This window comes from Ctenopharyngodon idella, chromosome 20, assembly GCF_019924925.1.
Source record: "Ctenopharyngodon idella isolate HZGC_01 chromosome 20, HZGC01, whole genome shotgun sequence".
NCBI lineage: Eukaryota > Metazoa > Chordata > Actinopteri > Cypriniformes > Xenocyprididae > Ctenopharyngodon > Ctenopharyngodon idella.
Genome location: NC_067239.1, coordinates 33,142,241 through 33,163,596, shown reverse-complemented (window position 1 = coordinate 33,163,596; position 21,356 = coordinate 33,142,241). Strand labels below are relative to the sequence as shown.

The window sequence follows — 21,356 nt, the reverse complement described above, 5'->3', positions numbered from 1 at the left end:
ATGACTGGAAAAAGCTTTCAAAATAGCATTACAAAATTGGCCAAGTAGTGACAGACTTCAGAGGGACTTAGGCATGCTTGAGTATCAATATGTGCAGGTATATTAGTCCAAAGTCACAAGTAAGACCCAAACGAACAACCCTTAATTTGATAGCATGTGGAACATGAACAGGGGACCAGGTTATCAACTGGCAAATATTTAAGCAAACGGAGGACAGTCAAGAAACATCCTACTTCAGTTGGAAATCAATACCAAAAGACACCAATATTGTTTCATGCAGTTTATTAAAACACTAAATAGACTCGACCAGGTTAACTTCTCCACTAGAAACCACAGTTTGCCCACTAGAGATGGTCTTGAGGTGCGTGTCTCTTCCTGTAAGAGAAATGGTAGGAGCATGAGGGGCATTTAGAGAATTCTTACTGTTCCTGAAGTCACTTAACAGCAAGCACTCACTTTTCCTAGCGCAGCTTTGCTCACAGGAGCCAGAAGAGGGATGGCACACCGCTGTACTACAGTGGATGAAGATCTAACAGAGGGGGAAAATGGTTAAGCCATAGAAGTCACTATAAAAGCACTAATATTAAGGGTTCAGGCTGCAGAGCATACAGTTTCCTGCAGAGGAGCCAGTGATGCTGGATCCACAAATGTGAACATCTTCACAACAAAGCGCTTGTAGTGGGTTGGGAACTGAAGACCAGATGATCCAGCCACCGGAACCAATGTGGTCAGGTAACGGTCATCCTGGTAAGGGCATCTGAAAGGCAGTGTGCGTCAGAAATGCCTTACAGCACACTAGATGGATAAAGACTGGCCTTACTCACCCATCAACCAGAAGGTCCCACTGGGGTAGACTGAGTGGACTGGGGGTTGATGTCGCCCAGCAACGTCCCAGCATCAGGACAATGTTGGGGTCGGTCCTCTCCAAAATGCGCACCTCAACATACACCGGCTCCCGCAGGACTTTTGTGATCGGATAATCAGCATCACTGTAGTAGGACGTGTACGCCTCGTCCCCTGAGGAACAATACTGGTGTTTAACCAGAAACTGCTGCAACCTGGAGTTTCAGAAAGGATTTAGGCATACTTGGGACAGACACTCACCTTCTGCACAGCCTTTGGTGACACATTGACCATTTGCCAGTCTAAGCCCCACCCTGAGGGGTCCAGGTGCAGCTACTGGTGGAGGTGGAGGAACAGTGTTGACCTCCACAACCAGAGCTTCCACAGAAGTAGCAGAGTACCTACACTGGAAGAGAAGCCTGGACAACAAACAGTGGGCTTGTAAAGTTTCTCAGAGACTAAGGAAAAGCAAGAGTATAGGTCACCTACTCAAAATGGCTGTCTCTTGTGATGGAACCAAGTGGTCCAATCCCCACTTCATACGAGGAGGTCATCCTGTTTTCATACACCACATATCCACTGTCCTCCTGCAAACAGCAACACTATTGGCATCCAGTCCATTCTAAGCCATGCAGAACAAAACCACAAGCAGCTACTCACCATCATGCTCGTGCCACATGCAGTGACAGGGAACTGGTATATAGCAAAGGAAGGTGTGGATCCCACAGGACTGCAAGGTGGATCATTCCCACCCAAGAGACGGACTGAATCCAGGCTCAATCGAGGCAGAGTAACATCTCTAGCCACCACTACCACAAACTGACCATCTCTTATACACTGGACAGTCACTGGAACAAGGAACAAGAGCAGGTTAATGCTGAAGATCAGTTTAACATGAACACCTTTACATTGACTCACTCTTACCTGCCTTCCCATAGTAACACTGCTGTCCGTTAAAGCAGCAGTTGATAGCTTCACACTCAGCACCACTGATACCAGGTGGTCCACATTGGATCAGCTCATAATCAGCTACAGCACATTTGTCAAGGGGCTCTGCCTGCGCCACTGGCTGCTTAGGCTGAAACTGCTGAGAAAACTGTGGACTAGCTTGTTGAAGTTGAGGAAACTGTTGACTAGCTTGTTGAAGTTGAGGAAACTGTTGACTAGCTTGTTGAAGTTGAGGAAACTGTTGACTAGCTTGTTGAAGTTGAGGAAACTGTTGACTAGCTTGTTGTTGAGCTGGCTGTTGAAATCGCTGGTCAGTTTGCTGGAACATCAGAGCTTGAGGATTCTGGGGCAGATTACTCCACTGTGGAACAGCATGACAGAAAGCACAAAACCACACACAAAGTGCCAGAAACTGAACAAAACACCAACTTCCTGCCATTGTTCAACAGCTAGTCACATTGCTGAGATGCTGCACTTTGGTCTTTTTGTACTCTACAGATTTGGCTAATTACTGATAATCCCTCCCACTTCATTAACAGTCATGATTCTCCAGACTTGCATTGAGCTGAATTCAGAATAGCATACTAGTATGATTGACATATAAGTAACCATATATAGAGAGAGCTTACAATGCCTAGTTTTATGTCAATCTAACTGTTTCCTTCAAATTCTATCCTTCAAATGCAAAGAATGGTATTTTTCATAATGTTGGGAAGATCACTGAAGGTGTTATCATTAGGCTACTGAGCCAAGAGAATGAAAGCTTTTGAAAGCTTTGAAAGTGAAATCAATTATTATTTGTATAAGCATTTCTTTCTCACTGGAAATGGTGTTGTGTAAACAGCCCCATAGAAAGGCAGTAATAGTACTATTATACTATTCTGAATTCAGCTCAGTATGTGCTTTTATGTATGTTCAATAAGGGTGGAAAAACAAGGAAAACTGAATCTTAAGAACCAATGGAATCACCCAGTTGCAGAAACTCCCACTAATGCAAGTCTGGAGAATCATGACTGTTAATGAAGTGGGAGGGATTATCGTTAATTAGCCAAAATCTGTAGAGTACAAAAAGACCAAAGAGCAGCATCTCAACAGTGTGACTTGCTTTTGAACAATGGCAGGAAGTTGGTGTTTTGTTCAGTTTCTGGCACTTTGTGTGTGGTTTTGTGCTTTCTGTCATGCTGTTCCACAGTGGAGTAATCTGCCCCAGAATCCTCAAGCTCTGATGTTCCAGCAAACTGACCAGCGGTTTCAACAGCCAGCTCAACAACAAGCTAGTCCACAGTTTCCTCAACTTCAACAAGCTAGTCCACAGTTTCCTCAACTTCAACAAGCTAGTCCACAGTTTTCTCAGCAGTTTCAGCCTAAGCAGCCAGTGGCGCAGGCAGAGCCCCTTGACAAATGTGCTGTAGCTGATTATGAGCTGATCCAATGTGGACCACCTGGTATCGGTGGTGCTGAGTGTGAAGCTATCAACTGCTGCTTTAACGGACAGCAGTGTTACTATGGGAAGGCGGGTAAGAGTGAGTCAATGTAAAGGTGTTCATGTTAAACTGATCTTCAGCATTAACCTGCTCTTGTTTCTTGTTCCAGTGACTGTCCAGTGTATAAGAGATGGTCAGTTTGTGGTAGTGGTGGCTAGAGATGTTACTCTGCCTCGATTGAGCCTGGATTCAGTCAGTCTCTTGGGTGGAAATGATCCACCTTGTAGTCCTGTGGGATCCACACCTTCCTTTGCTATATACCAGTTCCCTGTCACTGCATGTGGCACGAGCATGATGGTGAGTAGCTGCTTGTGGTTTTGTTCTGCATGGCTTAGGATGGACTGGATGCCAATAGTGTTACTGTTTGCAGGAGGACAGTGGATATGTGGTGTATGAAAACAGGATGACCTCCTCGTATGAAGTGGGGATCGGACCACTTGGTTCCATTACAAGGGATAGTCATTTTGAGTAAGTGATGTGTGCTTAAGCATATTTCTTAATCCATGACAAATGCTACAAGCTCACTGTCTGTTGTCCAGGCTTCTCTTCCAGTGTAGGTACTCTGCTACTTCTGTGGAAGCTCTGGTTGTGGAGGTCAACACCGTTCCTCCACCTCCACCAGTAGCTGCTCCTGGACCCCTCAGGGTGGGGCTTAGACTGGCGAATGGTCAATGTGTCACCAAAGGCTGTGCAGAAGGTGAGTGTCTGTTCCAAGTATGCCTAAATCCTTTCTGAAACTCCAGGTTGCAGCAGTTTCTGGTTAAACACCAGTATTGTTCCTCAGGGGACGAGGCGTACACGTCCTACTACAGTGATGCTGATTATCCGATCACAAAAGTCCTGCGGGAGCCTGTGTATGTTGAGGTGCGCATTTTGGAGAGGACCGACCCCAACATTGTCCTGATGCTGGGACGTTGCTGGGCGACATCAACCCCCAGTCCACTCAGTCTACCCCAGTGGGACCTTCTGGTTGATGGGTGAGTAAGGCCAGTCTTTATCCATCTAGTGTGCTGTAAGGCATTTCTGACTGCCTCTTTGCGCCTCAGATGCCCTTACCAGGATGACCGTTACCTGACCACATTGGTTCCGGTGGCTGGATCATCTGGTCTTCAGTTCCCAACCCACTACAAGCGCTTTGTTGTGAAGATGTTCACATTTGTGGATCCAGCATCACTGGCTCCTCTGCAGGAAACTGTATGCTCTGCAGCCTGAACCCTAAATATTAGTACTTTTATAGTGAATTCTATGGCTTAACCATCTTCCCCCTCTGTTAGATCTTCATCCACTGTAGTACAGCGGTGTGCCATCCCTCTTCTGGATCCTGTGAGCAAAGCTGCGCTAGGAAAAGTGAGTGCTTGCTTTGAATTGACTTCAGGAACAGTAAGAATTGTCTCTAAATGTCCCTCATGCTTCTACCATTTCTCTTACAGGAAGAGACACGCACCTCAAGACCATCTCTAGTGGGCAAACTGTGGTTTCTAGTGGAGAAGTTAACCTGGTTGAGTCAACTTAGTGGTTTTAATAAATTGCATGAAACCTTAATAGTGTCTATGGTATTGTTTACTGACTGGAGTAGGATCTTTCATGACACTTCTCAGTTTGGGTTTTTTTTATTTATTTTTTTTATTAAATATAGTGTCACACTAAACCAGAGTTCCAGTTTTGGTTCAGTACTGTTGTGCACTCTAACTAAACAATCCAAGCTTCTGCCCAAGCTGTTTTAATTCAACGATGCCAAACTCCAGTTGTTAACCTGGGCCCCCCATTCTTTGTTCCACATGGTATCAACTTAAGGGTTATTTAACTTTTGTCTGTTTGGGTCTTTACATGTGTCTCCAGACTAACATGACTGCATGTACTGATACTCAAGCATGTCCCTCTAAGGTCTTTTTTTTTTTTTTTTTCTCCCCCCAGGTCAGTACAAGCAAGTACAGCATGTGTGTAATAATTAGTATAAATCTACATTAATTGTCCTTTTAACCTAATGTGACACCAGAATTTTTTTTCAGGCTAGTCCCAGTAATGTTAAAGTAGACTGGTGTTTTAATCCCTTAACTGATGGATCACAGCTGGGTTGCTATCTGAGGCCCTGTTTACACCTGGTATTAAGATGATTTGGTCAATCAGGTCACAAGTGGATGATGCTAAATACAAGCATAAACTGGGTGTAAGGGTACGTTTGCGTGACAAAAGAATTTTTTTTTTTTTTTTTTTGGTATGGATAATGTAAAAATGATCCCTGTTCACATGGATCTGTGACAATGATTAAACCCTGTACGCATGCCAGGTCAGTAGTTGGTGACTACACTTTAATATCATTTTCAAAAACTTGCACTTTGAAACCAATTTTCAGGCCTCTAAAATGCTGTTGTCCTGTAAATGAATGGCCAAAACGCATGTGTTCCATTTTTAGTTGAGAAGATGTCGTGTAAACAGCCCCTAAAATGTTTTGAGCTTGACCACTTCCAGAAGTAGTCAAACTCATTTGACTGGATTACGTTCATAGTGGAAACGCTCTTGTCAAATGTGTTTGAACAGCCACAGAAGACCGCCTACTGACCAAGTGTGTAAACATTATGGCAAGTGCACTAGCCAGACAGGATTTCAAATTTGAGGTATGTTATCGCCTCAATTGCAGGGATAGCCTGCACCCTGCTGCATAAAATATTGGGCTATACTGAAGGATTTTGATCTTAGTGTGTGCAGGATGCAGGAAAAGTCTTTATTATATATATTACTGTATTTTATAATGCAAAATTTAAGAATAGAGCAGCTATGGCTGAGGCAGGCTTACAATATACAGGTGCTGGTCATATAATTAGAATATCGTAAAAGTTCATTTTTTTTTTATTGTAAATTATTTAAAAAAATGAAACTTTCATATATTATAGATTCCCTGCATGTAAAGTAAAACATTTCAAAAGGTTTTTTTTTAATTTGTTGATTAGAGCGTACAGCTAATGAAAGTCCAAAATCCAGTATCTCAAAATATTAGAATATTTACATTTGAGTTTCATTAAATGACCATCCCTACAGTATAAAATCCGGGTATCTTTTGTTCTTTGAAACCACACTAATGCGGAAGACTGCTGACTTGGCAATGGTCCAGGAGACAATCATTGACACCCTCCACAAAGAGAGTAAGTCACAGAAGGTCATTACTGAATGGGGTGGCTGTTTACAGAGTGATGTATCAAAGCATATTAAATGCAAAGTTGACTGGAAGGAAGAAATTGGGTAGGCAAAGGTGCACAAGCAACAGGGATGACCGCAAGCTTGAGAATACTGTCAAGTAAAGCCGATTCAAACACTTGGGAGAGCTTCACAATGAGTAGAATGAAGCCGGAGTCAGCGCATCAAGAGTCACCACACTCAGACATCTTCAGGAAAAGGACTACCAAGCCACTTCTGAACCAGAGACAACGTCAGAAGCATCTTACCTGGGCTAAGGAGAAAAAGAACTGGACAGTGAACAGTGGTCGAAAGTCCTCTTTTCAGATAAAAGTAAATTTTGCATTTCATGTTGAAATCATGGTCCCAGAGTCTGAAGGAAGACTGGAGAGGCACAGAATCCAAGCTGCTTGAAGTCTAGTGTGAAGTTTCTGAAGTCAATAATGATTTGGGGGGGCCGTGACGTCTGCTGGTGTTGGTCCATTGTGTTTTATCAAGTGCAAAGTCAATGCAGCCATCTTCCAGGAGATTTTGGAGCACTTTATGCTTCCATCTGCTGACAAGCTTTATGGAGATGCTGATTTCCTTTTCCAGCAGGACTTTAGCACCTGCCCACAGTGCAAAAACTACTTCCAAGTGGTTTGCTGACCATGATATTACTGTGCTTTATTGGCCAGCCAATATGCCTGACCTGAATCTATGGGATATTTTCAAGAGAAAGATGAGAAACAGTCGATACAACAATATACAGATGATCTGAAGGCTCAATAGTGCCTCAGCAGTGCCACAGGCTGATCACTTCCATGCCACACTTCACTGATGCAGTAATTTGTGCTAGGAGCAAGTCATTTGCTGTAATATGTCCTGCCGATCAAGTATTGAGTGCACAAAAGAACATACTTTAAAGAACTTGAACTTTTCTGTTTTGCAAATCCATTTTTTGATTGATCTTAGGAAATATTCTAATATTTTGAAATACTGGATTTTGGACTTTCATGAGCTGTACGCTCTAATCAAAATTTAAAAAAAAAACTTTTGAAATGTTTTACTTTACATGTAGGGAATCTAGAATATATGAAAGTTTCATTTTTAAAAATAATTTATAATAAAAAAATGAACTTATTGATGATATTCTAATTATATGACCAGCACCTGTAATTGTAACATTATCCCATTTGTTAAACTTTTAATCAGTCTGAATTTACAGGCCCATTGCCATGAGAACTCCAAGATGTGTTTCAAAGAAAAAACAATTCAGAATTGCCAAAACATCAACTATTATATTCAGTTAACGAAGGATAAACAAAGGTATACTATTCTGAATTCAGCTCAGTATGTGCTTTTATGTATGTTCAATAAGGGTGGAAAAACAAGGAAATTTTAATTGTAAGAACCAATGGAATCACCCAGTTGCAGAAACTCCCACTAATGCAAGTCTGGAGAATCATGACTGTAATGAAGTGGGAGGGATTATCAGTAATTAGCCAAATCTGTAGAGTACAAAAGGACCAAAGAGCAGCATCTCAACAGTGTAACTAGCTGTTAAACAATGGCAAGAAATTGGTGTGTTGTTCAGTTTCTGGCACTTTGTGTGTGGTTTTGTGCTTTCTGTCATGCTGTTCCACAGTGGAGTAATCTGCCCCAGAATCCTCAAGCTCTGATGTTCCAGCAAACTGACCAGCGGTTTCAACAGCCAGCTCAACAACAAGCTAGTCCACAGTTTCCTCAACTTCAACAAGCTAGTCCACAGTTTTCTCAGCAGTTTCAGCCTAAGCAGCCAGTGGCGCAGGCAGAGCCCCTTGACAAATGTGCTGTAGCTGATTATGAGCTGATCCAATGTGGACCACCTGGTATCAGTGGTGCTGAGTGTGAAGCTATCAACTGCTGCTTTAACGGACAGCAGTGTTACTATGGGAAGGCGGGTAAGAGTGAGTCAATGTAAAGGTGTTCATGTTAAACTGATCTTCAGCATTAACCTGCTCTTGTTCCTTGTTCCAGTGACTGTCCAGTGTATAAGAGATGGTCAGTTTGTGGTAGTGGTGGCTAGAGATGTTACTCTGCCTCGATTGAGCCTGGATTCAGTCAGTCTCTTGGGTGGAAATGATCCACCTTGTAGTCCTGTGGGATCCACACCTTCCTTTGCTATATACCAGTTCCCTGTCACTGCATGTGGCACGAGCATGATGGTGAGTAGCTGCTTGTGGTTTTGTTCTGCATGGCTTGAAATGGACTGGATGCCAATAGTGTTACTGTTTGCAGGAGGACAGTGGATATGTGGTGTATGAAAACAGGATGACCTCCTCGTATGAAGTGGGGATCGGACCACTTGGTTCCATCACAAGAGACAGCCATTTTGAGTAGGTGACCTATACTCTTGCTTTTCCTTAGTCTCTGAGAAACTTTACAAGCCCACTGTCTGTTGTCCAGGCTTCTCTTCCAGTGTAGGTACTCTGCTACTTCTGTGGAAGCTCTGGTTGTGGAGGTCAACACTGTTCCTCCACCTCCACCAGTAGCTGCTCCTGGACCCCTCAGGGTGGAGCTTAGACTGGCGAATGGTCAATGTGTCACCAAAGGCTGTGCAGAAGGTGAGTGTCCCAAGTGTGCCTAAATCCTTTCTGAAACTCCAGGTTGCAGCAGTTTCTGGTTAAACACCAGTATTGTTCCTCAGGGGACGAGGCGTACACGTCCTACTACAGTGATGCTGATTATCCGATCACAAAAGTCCTGCGGGAGCCAGTGTATGTTGAGGTGCGCATTTTGGAGAGGACCGACCCCAACATTGTCCTGATGCTGGGACGTTGCTGGGCAACATCAACCCCCAGTCCACTCAGTCTACCCCAGTGGGACCTTCTGGTTGATGGGTGAGTAAGGGCAGTCTTTATCCATCTAGTGTGCCGTAAGGCATTTCTGACTGACACTGTCTTTCAGATGCCCTTACCAGGATGACCGTTACCTGACCACATTGGTTCCAGTGGCTGGATCATCTGGTCTTCAGTTCCCAACCCACTACAAGCGCTTTGTTGTGAAGATGTTCACATTTGTGGATCCAGCATCACTGGCTCCTCTGCAGGAAACTGTATGTTACGCAGCCTTACCTGAACCCTTAATATTAATCCTTTTTATAGTGAATTCTATTGCATTTATTTTATTAATTTTTCCCCCTGTTAGATCTTCATCCACTGTAGTACAGCAGTGTGCCACCCCTCTTCTGGCTCCTGTGAGCAAAGCTGCGCTAGGAAAAGTGAGTCATTGCTGTAAACTGACTTCAGGAACTGTGAGAATTTAGTCTCTAAATGCCCCTCATGCTTCTACCATTTCTCTTACAGGAAGAGACACGCACCTCAAGACCATCTCTAGTGGGCAAACTGTGGTTTCTAGTGGAGAAGTTAACCTGGTCATGTGAATTTAGTGGCTTTAATAAACTGCATGAAACACTATTAGTCTATTGTATTGATGTGTGGGTTTTTTTTTTTTTTTTTTTTTTTTTTGACTGGAGTAGGATCTCTTGTGACTGGTTTAGTGTGACCCTATAAATCAAACTGAGAACAGAGTTCCATTTTTGCTTTAGCATGGTGTAATCTGATTGAGGTGCTTGACTTGAACCAAATAAGCCAAGCTTCTGCCCAAGCCATTTAATTTAACTATTTGCCAACCTCCAGTTGTTAACCTGGGTCCCCATTCTTCATGTACCACATGGTGTCAAATTAAGGGTTATTAAACTTCTGTCTTTTGTTTTTACATGTGACTTTGGACTAAAATAACTGTGCATTGACTCTCAAACATGCCCAAGTCCCTCTAAGGTCACTTGGCTTTTTTTTTTTTTTTTTTTTGTAATGCCATTTTCAAGGGTTTTTCCCAGTCATGCAAGTACAACATATCTGGAATGAAATGTCTCAACCTGCATTAAGTTGTGACTGGATTTTTGTTCCATGTTAGTCTCACTAATGTTTAATAACAAGCACAATCTACTTTTCAAAAGAGCTGCTTTAATCCCTTAACTTTCCCACCTGGGTTGCTATCTGAGGCCATGTTTATACTTAAGATGCATTTTGGTCCATCGGCTCACAAGTGGAATATAGGTGTAAACGGGATCTAAAATGTTTTGAGCTCCACTTTTGACCATTTCCAGAGGTAGTCAAACTCATTTGACTGGTATTACTTTGATAGTGTAGACACATGGTTGAATGCATTTGAACAGCCACAAGACCGCCTACTGTCCTAGTGCATAGACATTATGAAAAGCGTGCTAGACTTAAGTTTGGTCAAATATGCGTGTGTTGGTGATCTGTGAATTATGTCAGTAGGTCAGTGATGTGTGAGCTTGTATCTGCCAATATTCACACAATGCTGTGTGAAGTGACATGAATCAGCAACAGACTGAACCTCCTGTGCTGCCTGGAGGCTGTTTCCTTGTTGGTGGTTGGACGACCCCTCCTTGGAAACTGCGCTGGAACTATCGGCTGATCCAGCTCCCCATGAGCTGGTTTAAGTCGATCGACAGTAACTCGTTTTGGGTGCCATCGTACGGGGGCCACAGAGAATTCCGATGAGCATCATGACGAATGAATACGAACTTAGCTGCAGAGAGGTCTTTAGGCATCCAAGACACTGCCAGTCCATGATGAGAGATAGGAACAGGTTTGAAAGCATTGATCCTGGTTAAGAGGGCAGAGCATTTAGAAGATAGACTCCAGGGCTTTGTGCTGTCTAGAATGAATCTCTCAGGACACGCAGAGTCTGACCGTATACTAACTGTACCGAAGAAGTTTGCAGCTTTTCCTTGGCAGCTGTCTGCAGGCCTAGCAAGACCCAGAGTAGCCGCTTGATCCATCTGTCATCCTTCAGACTGGCCCTCAGTGCAATTTTGAAGAGTGATGAAAGCGTTCACAGAGGCCTGTGGATGGAATGCTGTAGTATGGTGAAGCTGCACTCACAGAATTCGAACCACCTCCGTCCACAAATCAGAAGTAAACTGGGGGCCACGGTCTGAAGATATGTCCGATGGTGTGCCGAAATGTGCAACCCAAGTGTCAATGAAGGCCCATGCTACATCCGCTGTTGTCGTTGAGGTCAATGGTACTCCCTCCAGCCACCTGGTGGTTTGATCCACCATAGTCAGAGGGTGAGTAAACCCCCGGGAGGGCGGCAGTGGACCCACCAGGTCGACGTTAACATGGTCAAAACGTCGCTCTGGTACCTCGAAAGTTTTCAGTGGTGCCTTGACGTGTCTTTGCACTTTAGCCTGCTGACATGCTACACAAGCTGAAACCCAGGTTCGAACATTCTTCTTCTATCCATGCCAAACAAACTTTGAAGAGACCAGTTTCTGCGAAGATTTCCGCCCAGGGTGTGACAAACCTTGGCATTGTCGAAAACAGCTCACCTCCACTGCACAGGTACCACTGGACGAGGGTGGCCTCTGGAGACATCACCCATCAGCGTAACTCCTGCCTCTTTAAGGCGGACATCTGCTATTTTCAAACTTGAGACAGCCGTTCTGTATGCCTGTACCTCGGGATCAGAATGCTGGTCAGCTGCTAAATGAACAAAGTCCATACCCAAGTGCACTGCTTGCACTGTGGCCCTGGAAAGGCAATCTACCACTACGTTGCTTTTTCCTTCAATGTGCTTGATTTTCGAGGATCTTGATCTTACAGTGTGCGCAGGATATTAGATCAGCTATGGCTGAGACAGGCTTACAATATTATTGTAACATTATCCCATGTGTTAAACTCTTGAGTCAGTATGAATTTACAGGCTGTTACCATGAGAACTCCAAGATGTGTTTCAAAGAAAAAACAATCCAGAATTGTCAAAATGTCAGCTGTTGTATACAACTAATGAAGGATAAAACAACGGCTGGATTTAGAAAGGCAGTAATAGTACTAGAATACTATTTTTAATTCAGCTCAGTATGTGCTTTTATGTATGTTCAATAAGGGTGGAAAAACAAGGAAAACTGAATCTTAAGATCCAATGGAATCACCCAGTTGCAGAAACTCCCACTCATGCAAGTCTGGAGAATCATGACTGTAATGAAGTGGGAGGGATTATCGTTAATTAGCCAAAATCTGTAGAGTACAAAAAGACCAAAGAGCAGCATCTCAACAGTGTGACTTGCTTTTGAATAATGGAAGGAAGTTGGTGTGTTGTTCAGTTTCTGGCACTTTGTGTGTGGTTTTGTGCTTTCTGTCATGCTGTTCCACAGTGGAGTAATCTGCCCCAGAATCCTCAAGCTCTGATGTTCCAGCAAACTGACCAGCGGTTTCAACAGCCAGCTCAACAACAAGCTAGTCCACAGTTTCCTCAACTTCAACAAGCTAGTCCACACTTTCCTCAACTTCAACAAGCTAGTCAACAGTTTCCTCAACTTCAACAAGCTAGTCCACAGTTTCCTCAGCAGTTTCAGCCTAAGCAGCCAGTGGCGCAGGCAGAGCCCCTTGACAAATGTGCTGTAGCTGATTATGAGCTGATCCAATGTGGACCACCTGGTATCAGTGGTGCTGAGTGTGAAGCTATCAACTGCTGCTTTAACGGACAGCAGTGTTACTATGGGAAGGCGGGTAAGAGTGAGTCAATGTAAAGGTGTTCATGTTAAACTGATCTTCAGCATTAACCTGCTCTTGTTCCTTGTTCCAGTGACTGTCCAGTGTATAAGAGATGGTCAGTTTGTGGTAGTGGTGGCTAGAGATGTTACTCTGCCTCGATTGAGCCTGGATTCAGTTCGTCTCTTGGGTGGGAATGATCCACCTTGCAGTCCTGTGGGATCCACACCTTCCTTTGCTATATACCAGTTCCCTGTTACTGCATGTGGCACGAGCATGATGGTGAGTAGCTGCTTGTGGTTTTGTTCTGCATGGCTTAGGATGGACTGGATGCCAATAGTGTTACTGTTTGCAGGAGGACAGTGGATATGTGGTGTATGAAAACAGGATGACCTCCTCGTATGAAGTGGGGATTGGACCACTTGGTTCCATTACAAGGGATAGTCATTTTGAGTAAGTAGTGTGCTTCAGCATATTTCTTAATCCATGACAAATGCTACAAGCTCACTGTTTGTTGTCCAGGCTTCTCTTCCAGTGTAGGTACTCTGCTACTTCTGTGGAAGCTCTGGTTGTGGAGGTCAACACTGTTCCTCCACCTCCACCAGTAGCTGCACCTGGACCCCTCAGGGTGGAGCTTAGACTGGCGAATGGTCAATGTGTCACCAAAGGCTGTGCAGAAGGTGAGTGTCCCAAGTGTGCCTAAATCCTTTCTGAAACTCCAGGTTGCAGCAGTTTCTGGTTAAACACCAGTATTGTTCCTCAGGGGACGAGGCGTACACGTCCTACTACAGTGATGCTGATTATCCGATCACAAAAGTCCTGCGGGAGCCGGTGTATGTTGAGGTGCGCATTTTGGAGAGGACCGACCCCAACATTGTCCTGATGCTGGGACGTTGCTGGGCGACATCAACCCCCAGTCCACTCAGTCTACCCCAGTGGGACCTTCTGGTTGATGGGTGAGTAAGGCCAGTCTTCATCCATCTAGTGTGCTGTAAGGCATTTCTGACGCACACTGCCTTTCAGATGCCCTTACCAGGATGACCGTTACCTGACCACGTTGGTTCCGGTGGCTGGATCATCTGGTCTTCAGTTCCCAACCCACTACAAGCGCTTTGTTGTGAAGATGTTCACATTTGTGGATCCAGCATCACTAGCTCCTCTGCAGGAAACCGTATGCTCCAGCCTTATCTGAACCCTTAATATTAGGTTTTTTTTTTTTTTTTTGACTTCTATGGCTTAACCCTTTCTCCACTCTTTTAGATCTTCATCCACTGTAGTACAGTGGTGTGCCATCCTCCTGGCGCCTGTGAGCAAAGCTGTGCTAGAAAAAGTGAGTGCTTGCTGTAAACTGACTTCAGAAACTATAAGATAGCATTTAGTATCGAAGTGCCCCTCATGCTTCTACCGTTTCTTTTACAGGAAGAGACGCTGACTTCAAGACCATCTCTAGTGGACAAACTGTGGTTTCTAGTGGAGAAGTTAACCTGGTCTTGTGAATTTAGTGGTTTTAATAAAGTGCATGAAACTCCATATTGGTGTCTATGGTATTGGTTTCTGACTGGAGTAGGTTCTTTCATGAGTGTTCTTAGTTTGATTTATATGGTTGCACTACTAAACCAGAGGGTGGTTTTTTTTTTTTTTTTTTTTTTTTTTTTTTTTTTTTTGCTTTAGCAAGGTTGCGCATTCTGACTCAGGTGCTAGACTCAAACTCCTGGTGTGTAAGCCACAAATTTCATTTATGAAGGGAATGTGTCCAGATAAACCCAAAACACTTGCAGTCTGTATAACTCATAAATGCATCTTCATTCTTGAGTCTCTCCAACAGTGTTTAGCTTTAGCCATGTTAGCAAACATTCACAAAATGCATGCCATACCTCTGTGATCTGATATGCTGCATCACAAACAGTTTAATGATCTAGTTTGAGTTATATTTGCTGTGTGAACTTCCTGTGTTATTTATCCCTTAGTGTATTGGAATCATGAGTTTGGGGACAGGGAGCAAGAGTTCATTTGCATTTAAAGGTACACACACCAAATCAGCACACTTTCTCCCACCCAAATACAGGCAGTTAAAACATAGTATAATATATCCATGGGGTATTTTGAGCTGAAACTTCAGACACATTCTGGGGACACCTGAGACTTATTACATCTTGTAAATAAGATCACCTTTAACTATATCAAATCAATATTTGGTGTGACCACCCATTGCGATTAAAACCGCTTTTGTCCTAGGTACACTTGCGCAGTTTTTCAGGCAGTTTTGCATCTTGGAGACTTTGCCGCAGTTCTTGATTTAGTCTCTTTCTTTTCTTTTTTTTTTTTTTTTTTTTTTTTTTCATGTAATCCCAGACGGACTCAATGATGGTGAGATCAAGTCATACCGACTGTTGCATACAAAAATCTCACTGGATTATTATAATTAATGGCAAAATGAGTGATTGGAAATGTAAACTGAGATTTCCTATTGACACACTACAGCAAACTTTTAAACTTTTTTTTTTTTTTTTTTTTTTTTTTTTTTGTGTGAAAAATGAAATACTAATGTGCCTAAGACTAATATATATATATATAATTTCTCAGATTTTTGAACTGGCATCTTAAACTTTGCCTTTGTTTTGATAATCAATGTTTTCAGTCTTATTTTCTGTTGGCACTGCAGAACTTCCAGCTTGTGATGCACCATTTCCTGTGATTATGACTTTTGTAAGTACATTTATGCATTAATTTGACATTTAAACGATTGTGTAAATGCACATAAATGTACAAATATTTCTATTTCTGTCCCCAAATTCCACTTATAAATGGACGACCCCATAATTCAATATCCTGTCTCAATAAACCTTATGGTCAGAACCTTAAACATTAGTTTTTATTAATTCAAGCAAACTGTTACAGTAAACAGTTACATACGTTACACGGTATACAGTATTTTAAATCATGTTTAATCTTTGTTTCTGAATCTTTTTTTCCATTTGGAACATAGAAACAGCGAATGCTGGAGAAATGCAGGCAAAAGTAGTAACAGCACAATACATTCAACTCATCAACATTTATACAAACCATAAGGCCTAAGAAAGAGGAACAAACGTTCAGTCTGAACACCGACAGACGATGAACTGTAACCGTTTCATTTCATCTCTTGCACATAAAGATTACAAAGTCTGTTTTGTAGTGTCACCAGGTCTGTTCTCATGTTTTGGCAAATAATTATTATTGTTTTTTTTTCGTTTAAAAACTGAGAAATGCAATAAATTACAATTTATAGACCCCAGAAAAAGGCCACACAGGTTTGTTTTTTGTTTGTTTTTTACCTTTATGGGAAGGTGTCAGTATTTTGATGGATGAATCTCATGAATGTTCAGGTCATATTTAACCCCCAAAAGACATTTCTAAAAAGAAAATTAAGGCCTTTTTGGGAACACACACACTCACACACACATATATATAATGTACTTTTAATATAATTTTTTTAGATATATTTTTTTGAACATTTTTCTTGACATTTAAATATTTGTTTTGCCCAAATTATCATGACTGTAATTGCAAAACAAAAGATTGAATTGTCATGAAAATAATATCACAATGCAAAAACCAAAAAAAGGTTTCATTTTCCTAATGCAAAACTTGATTGTGATTGGTCGTGGGGTGAAATATGACCTGAACAAGAGATTTTATTCCTTCTTGACACCTTAATAAAATCATTCCTTCATTTTTTTTTCTTTAACTTTGTCCATCACAACCGCACAATGACATCAAACATCACATCTCTGAAATGGAAGAACGGTTTTGATGATATATAAAGTATAATAAGCATCCGTCACATTCTGATATGAAACCTTGGATCCGTGAGACGTTCCTGTCGTGACCAAAAGAGGTCGCTGCCGTCCGTCTCACGCTGAACAATAACCACAAAAGAACCAGTTTTGTTGTTCATACTGAGAATTAAAGACAGACAGATTCGAATGAAAGAAGTATGACAGATAAAAAAACCCTCCAACATTGTTATTTTTGTTCATCAATTGCACAACAAGTGGAACATGTGGATAAAAAACATTAAAGCAAAGCATTCTGGGAACATCAAACACAGCCGTCTGCAGTCCTGATGTTTCCTGAATTGAACTACGACTGATCGGAGTGTTTATGGGAAACTCTTATTAGGAGAGGAAGGTTAACTGAGATTTCATGTGCCATTTTTATGCCTCCTTCCTGAAGTCTGTGTTTCTCTCTCATTCCATCCAGTCGACCTCATCAAACTCGGAGTCGTCCTCGGAGTCGCTGTACTCCACAGCGATGCGGCGGGACAGGATGGTGGCCACGTCGTTCCCCACGCGCTCGTGTTTGGCCTCTTGTTCCCGCTGCTCCTCCACCTTCCTCAGCTGGATCCCTGAGAGACACAAAACTCCTCATATAAGATCTGCTTTTTCTCTCACAATCTGAGTTTCAGCACTGCTACTTGTTAATGACTGATGCATCTAGTTTTTTTTTTTTATTATTAATAATAAATTATGCTAATTTATTATATTCATTTATTTATTAAATTTTTTTTAATTATATTTTTAATTATATTATATATATTATATTATTGCATTTATATTTTTATTAATTATACATTTAAATTAAGTTGCACTTATTGCATCCATAGTTTTTATTAATTATATATTAATTTACTAATTTCATTTATTTATTATATTTATAATTTTATTAATTATATTTTAATGACATTAATTTATTAATTGCATTTATTTATTGCATTCATAACTTTTATTAATTATATTTTTAATTATATATTAATTTACTAATTTCATTTATTTATTGCATTTATAATTTGATTATATATATGTACATTTATTTATTAATTGTATTTATTGCATTCATATTTTCTATTAATTATATATTTTTAATTTATTAATTTCATTTATTCATTATTTTCATATTTTATTTATTATATATTGTAATTATATTAATGCATTACTTGCATTTATTTATTGCATTTATATTTTTATTAATTATATTTTTAATTATATACTAATTTACTAATTTCATTCATTTATTATCTATAATTGTATTATTATATTTTAATGACATTAATTTATTAAATGCATTTATTTATTGCATTTATATTTTTATTAATTATATATTTTAATTATATATTAATTTACTAATTTTAATATTATGTCTATCATTTTATTAATTATATTTTAACGATATTAATTTATTTATTGCATTAATATTTTTAACTAATATTTTTATTAATTTGATATTTTTTTAATTATTATATAAATATAATTTCTTAATTGCATTTTTTATTGCATTACTAATTTTTATAATATATTTTCAATTCTATTCATTTATTAATTTCATTTATTAGGTTTTTTGTTTTGTTTATTAACTATCATTGTTTGTCTAAATGCCACATAAAATACTAAAGTTTTCAGCTAAATTAATAGGCTTGGAGCTGTTCAATAATAATCAATTTCTGAATATGCAATTTAGTCTGATTGAAAACCATAACCATAACTCCTCCTACCTTTACGGATGGCCTCCAATAGAACGCTGCGGGCGTCGCTGATTGGCGGCAGGTTGGAGGGATACCGCTTGACCTCGTGACCCGAGTGAGTGGGCGGCGACGAAACCGCTCCTGATGGGAAGGAAGGCATGGAGGGCGGGCCTGAGGATGTGCAGGGGGAGGAGCTTCTGTTTCCTGGGAGGGGCAGAGGAGGAGGAGGGGGAGGCGGCGGCAAAACCGCTCCATCGCCGCCTGTGGGCAGAGCCTTGTCCTGCTGTCCGCGGGCGGGAGATGAGTGTAGGGGCGGAGCCACCGGAGGGGGGGCGGGGTGCAGGACGCCTGGGGCGATCTGGAGGGGGGCGGGGGGAGGGGGGATGGCCGGAGGCTGCTGGGAAGGTAAAGGAGGGATTGGAGGTGGGGCTGAACCTCGCATTCTTGAACCTGATTGGCTGGCTGGCAGAGGAGGAGGGGGAGGTGGTAAAGGGGGAGGGGCTGGGGGTGGGGCATTCGAGTTGAGGAAGATGGGCGTGCGAGCCGGAGACTGCGTGACGCTGTCGGAGAAACCTGAGCTGGAGCTGGAATACAGAAAGACGGAGATGTAAGTTCTGATCCGAACCCTCGTCAAAATCATATCATGATGCAAATGTTACATATTTTTATGCTTGTTTTGCTATTAGAGTAACATATTGTTAGCTTGCTTCCTGAGTCTCTCCATCAGTGTCGACTTTTGAACAATGTAAGGCTGAACACTTTCGTCATTTTGGCTGCGTGAGATTCTCCAGCTTTGTTGTTGTTGCGCGACCGAAGCGTGAGCTGTTAAAGCTCCGCCCTCTTCTGGAAAGGGGGCCGGGAGCAGCAGCTCATTTGCATTTAAAGGGACACACACAAAAACGGCGTGTTTTTGCTCACACCCAAATAGGGGCAAATTTGACAAGCTATAATAAATGATCTGTGGGGTATTTTGAGCTGAAACTTCAGACACATTCTGGAGACACCAGAGACTTATATCACATCTTGTACATTATAGGTTCGCTTTAAAAACTATGTTGAAATAATGCAGGCTGAAGCACAGACCATCGATTAACACCATCAGAGCTCACAGTTGGTCTGTCTTTAAAGGTTTATAAGTTATCGCTAGAAATCAATTCCCCTATGGAGGAAATGAATGGGGTTTTTGCTGTCTATATAGGGAGCACAGCTAGTGTTGAAACAGAGTGATAGAGTTTCTCTGTTCAGCTGTTTAAATGTTGCTTCTTGATTACATTATTGATTTCTACACATCTTTCTGACACCGACACCATGTTTGTTTATGAGTCTCTACAGTAACATTGAGTGAATCTGAACCTTCAGCAGAAGTGCAGAGACTCTCAGTGAGAGAGAAGAGCAATTATAACAGCACAGCCATCCTATAGACTACAAACACACAGACAGAGAGAGAGAGGCACTGACCCACACAGGGAGAGGTGCATTGTGGGTGAACGCTCACAGTACACAGGCTGAACAATGATCTGAGCTGAATGTGGTGTTATGAACACATGCTCTCACGGTCACAAAACGCCTCCGATCCGTCGCACTGGATATTTATTAATATAGTCTGAATAATGAGAATAATACTTATTCTCTATATAAACCTTTTTTGGAGAAATTTTAATTTATTGATTTAAATACATTTATTTAAATAGTCTGAATAATTAAGACATTAATAATTAATAATTGGACAGTCTCTATATGAACCATTTTTTTCTTTGAGAAATGTTTTTTCATTTATTTATTTTAATGTATTTATTTAAATGAATTTATTTAAATAGTCTGAATAATGAGACATTATTGAGTCTCTTTAGGAACCTTTTTTTTAAAGAAATTTTAATTTATTTATTTTAATTTATTTATTTAAATGATTTTATTTAAATAGCCTGAATAATGAGACATTATATTTATTTATTATTTTAACATATTTATTTAAATAAATGTATTTAAATAGTCTGAATAATGAGACATTATATTTATTTATTATTTTAACATATTTATTTAAATAAATGTATTTAAATAGTCTGAATAATGAGACATTATTTTCATTTATTTATTTTAACATATTTATTTAAATACATTTATTTAAATAGTCTGAATAATGAGACATTATTTTTATTTATTTGTTTTAATGTATTTATTTAGATAAATTATTTTTTTATTTATTTTAATATATTTAATTAAATAATTTTATTTAAATAGTCTGAATAATGAGACATTATATTTATTTATTATTGTAACATATTTATTTAAATAAATTTATTTAAATAGTCTGAATAATGAGACATTATTTTTATTTATTTGTTTTAATATATTTATTTAGATAAATTATTTTTTTAAATTTATTTTAATATATTTAATTAAATAATTTTATTTAAATAGCCTGAATAATGAGACATTATATTTATTTATTATTTTAACATATTTATGTAAATAAATGTTTTTAAATAGTCTGAATAATGAGACATTATTTTTATTTATTTATTTTAATGTATTTATTTAAATAGCCTGAATAATGAGACATTATATTTATTTATTATTTTAACATATTTATGTAAATAAATGTATTTAAATAGTCTGAATAATGAGACATTGTTTTTGTTTATTTATTTTAATGTATTTATTTAGATAAATTATTTTACTTATTTTAATGTATTTATTTAAATAAATTATTTTTTATTTATTTATTTTAATATCTTTATTTAAATAATTTGATTTAAATAGTCTGAATAATGAGACATTATTTTTATTTATTTATTTTAATGTATTTACTTAGATAAATTATTATTATTATTTTTTTTTTATTTAAATAAATGTATTTAAATAGCC

General features: G+C 39.9%; 3 protein-coding genes and 1 long non-coding RNA gene across 9 annotated transcripts in view; 1 reads left to right on the top strand and 3 right to left on the bottom strand.

Annotated features, from left to right (window-relative positions):
- Positions 1-264: 264 nt before the first annotated feature.
- LOC127501938 (zona pellucida sperm-binding protein 4-like) lies at positions 265-2,260 on the bottom strand. The gene is made up of 8 exons (XM_051874290.1): positions 1,768-2,260; positions 1,504-1,691; positions 1,333-1,430; positions 1,105-1,262; positions 825-1,017; positions 610-757; positions 457-529; positions 265-375 (listed from the first exon to the last, which is right to left on the bottom strand). Exons 1-8 carry the CDS (start codon positions 2,228-2,230, stop codon positions 293-295), a joined length of 1,404 nt encoding a protein of 467 aa, XP_051730250.1. The 5' UTR covers positions 2,231-2,260; the 3' UTR covers positions 265-292.
- Positions 2,261-2,876: 616 nt separating this feature from the next.
- Positions 2,877-14,521, top strand: LOC127501940 (zona pellucida sperm-binding protein 4-like). Of its 6 annotated transcripts, none has more exons than XM_051874294.1 (8): positions 2,877-3,308; positions 13,086-13,273; positions 13,347-13,444; positions 13,514-13,671; positions 13,755-13,947; positions 14,015-14,162; positions 14,252-14,321; positions 14,411-14,521. In XM_051874294.1, the coding sequence occupies exons 1-8, from the start codon at positions 2,906-2,908 to the stop codon at positions 14,485-14,487; spliced, it is 1,335 nt and encodes a 444-aa protein (XP_051730254.1). In that variant the 5' UTR covers positions 2,877-2,905; the 3' UTR covers positions 14,488-14,521. The 6 variants fall into 6 exon arrangements, with proteins under 6 accessions (XP_051730254.1, XP_051730253.1, XP_051730252.1 ...); XM_051874293.1 differs by lacking the exons at positions 13,086-13,273; positions 13,347-13,444; positions 13,514-13,671; positions 13,755-13,947; positions 14,015-14,162 and adding exons at positions 3,385-3,572; positions 3,646-3,743; positions 3,815-3,972; positions 4,060-4,252; positions 4,322-4,469 and having other exon boundaries at positions 2,878-3,308; XM_051874292.1 differs by lacking the exons at positions 13,086-13,273; positions 13,347-13,444; positions 13,514-13,671; ... (2 more) ...; positions 14,252-14,321; positions 14,411-14,521 and adding exons at positions 3,385-3,572; positions 3,646-3,743; positions 3,815-3,972; ... (2 more) ...; positions 4,550-4,622; positions 4,706-4,817 and having other exon boundaries at positions 2,878-3,308.
- LOC127501977 (uncharacterized) lies at positions 8,010-12,844 on the bottom strand. The gene is made up of 2 exons (XR_007926743.1): positions 12,734-12,844; positions 8,010-8,215 (listed from the first exon to the last, which is right to left on the bottom strand). It is a non-coding gene; the product is annotated as an uncharacterized LOC127501977 (long non-coding RNA).
- A 1,323-nt stretch (positions 14,522-15,844) lies between the features above and the next one.
- Positions 15,845-21,356, bottom strand: part of LOC127501933 (actin-binding protein WASF1-like) — a 60,682-nt gene continuing 55,170 nt past the window's right edge. Inside the window, exons 9-10 of the mRNA XM_051874277.1 lie at positions 18,522-19,075; positions 15,845-17,378 (exon numbers count right to left, since the gene is read on the bottom strand). Of these exons, the coding sequence (XP_051730237.1) occupies positions 17,221-17,378; positions 18,522-19,075 (712 nt within the window). The 3' untranslated portion in view covers positions 15,845-17,220. The remainder of the gene's footprint in view (positions 17,379-18,521; positions 19,076-21,356) is intronic.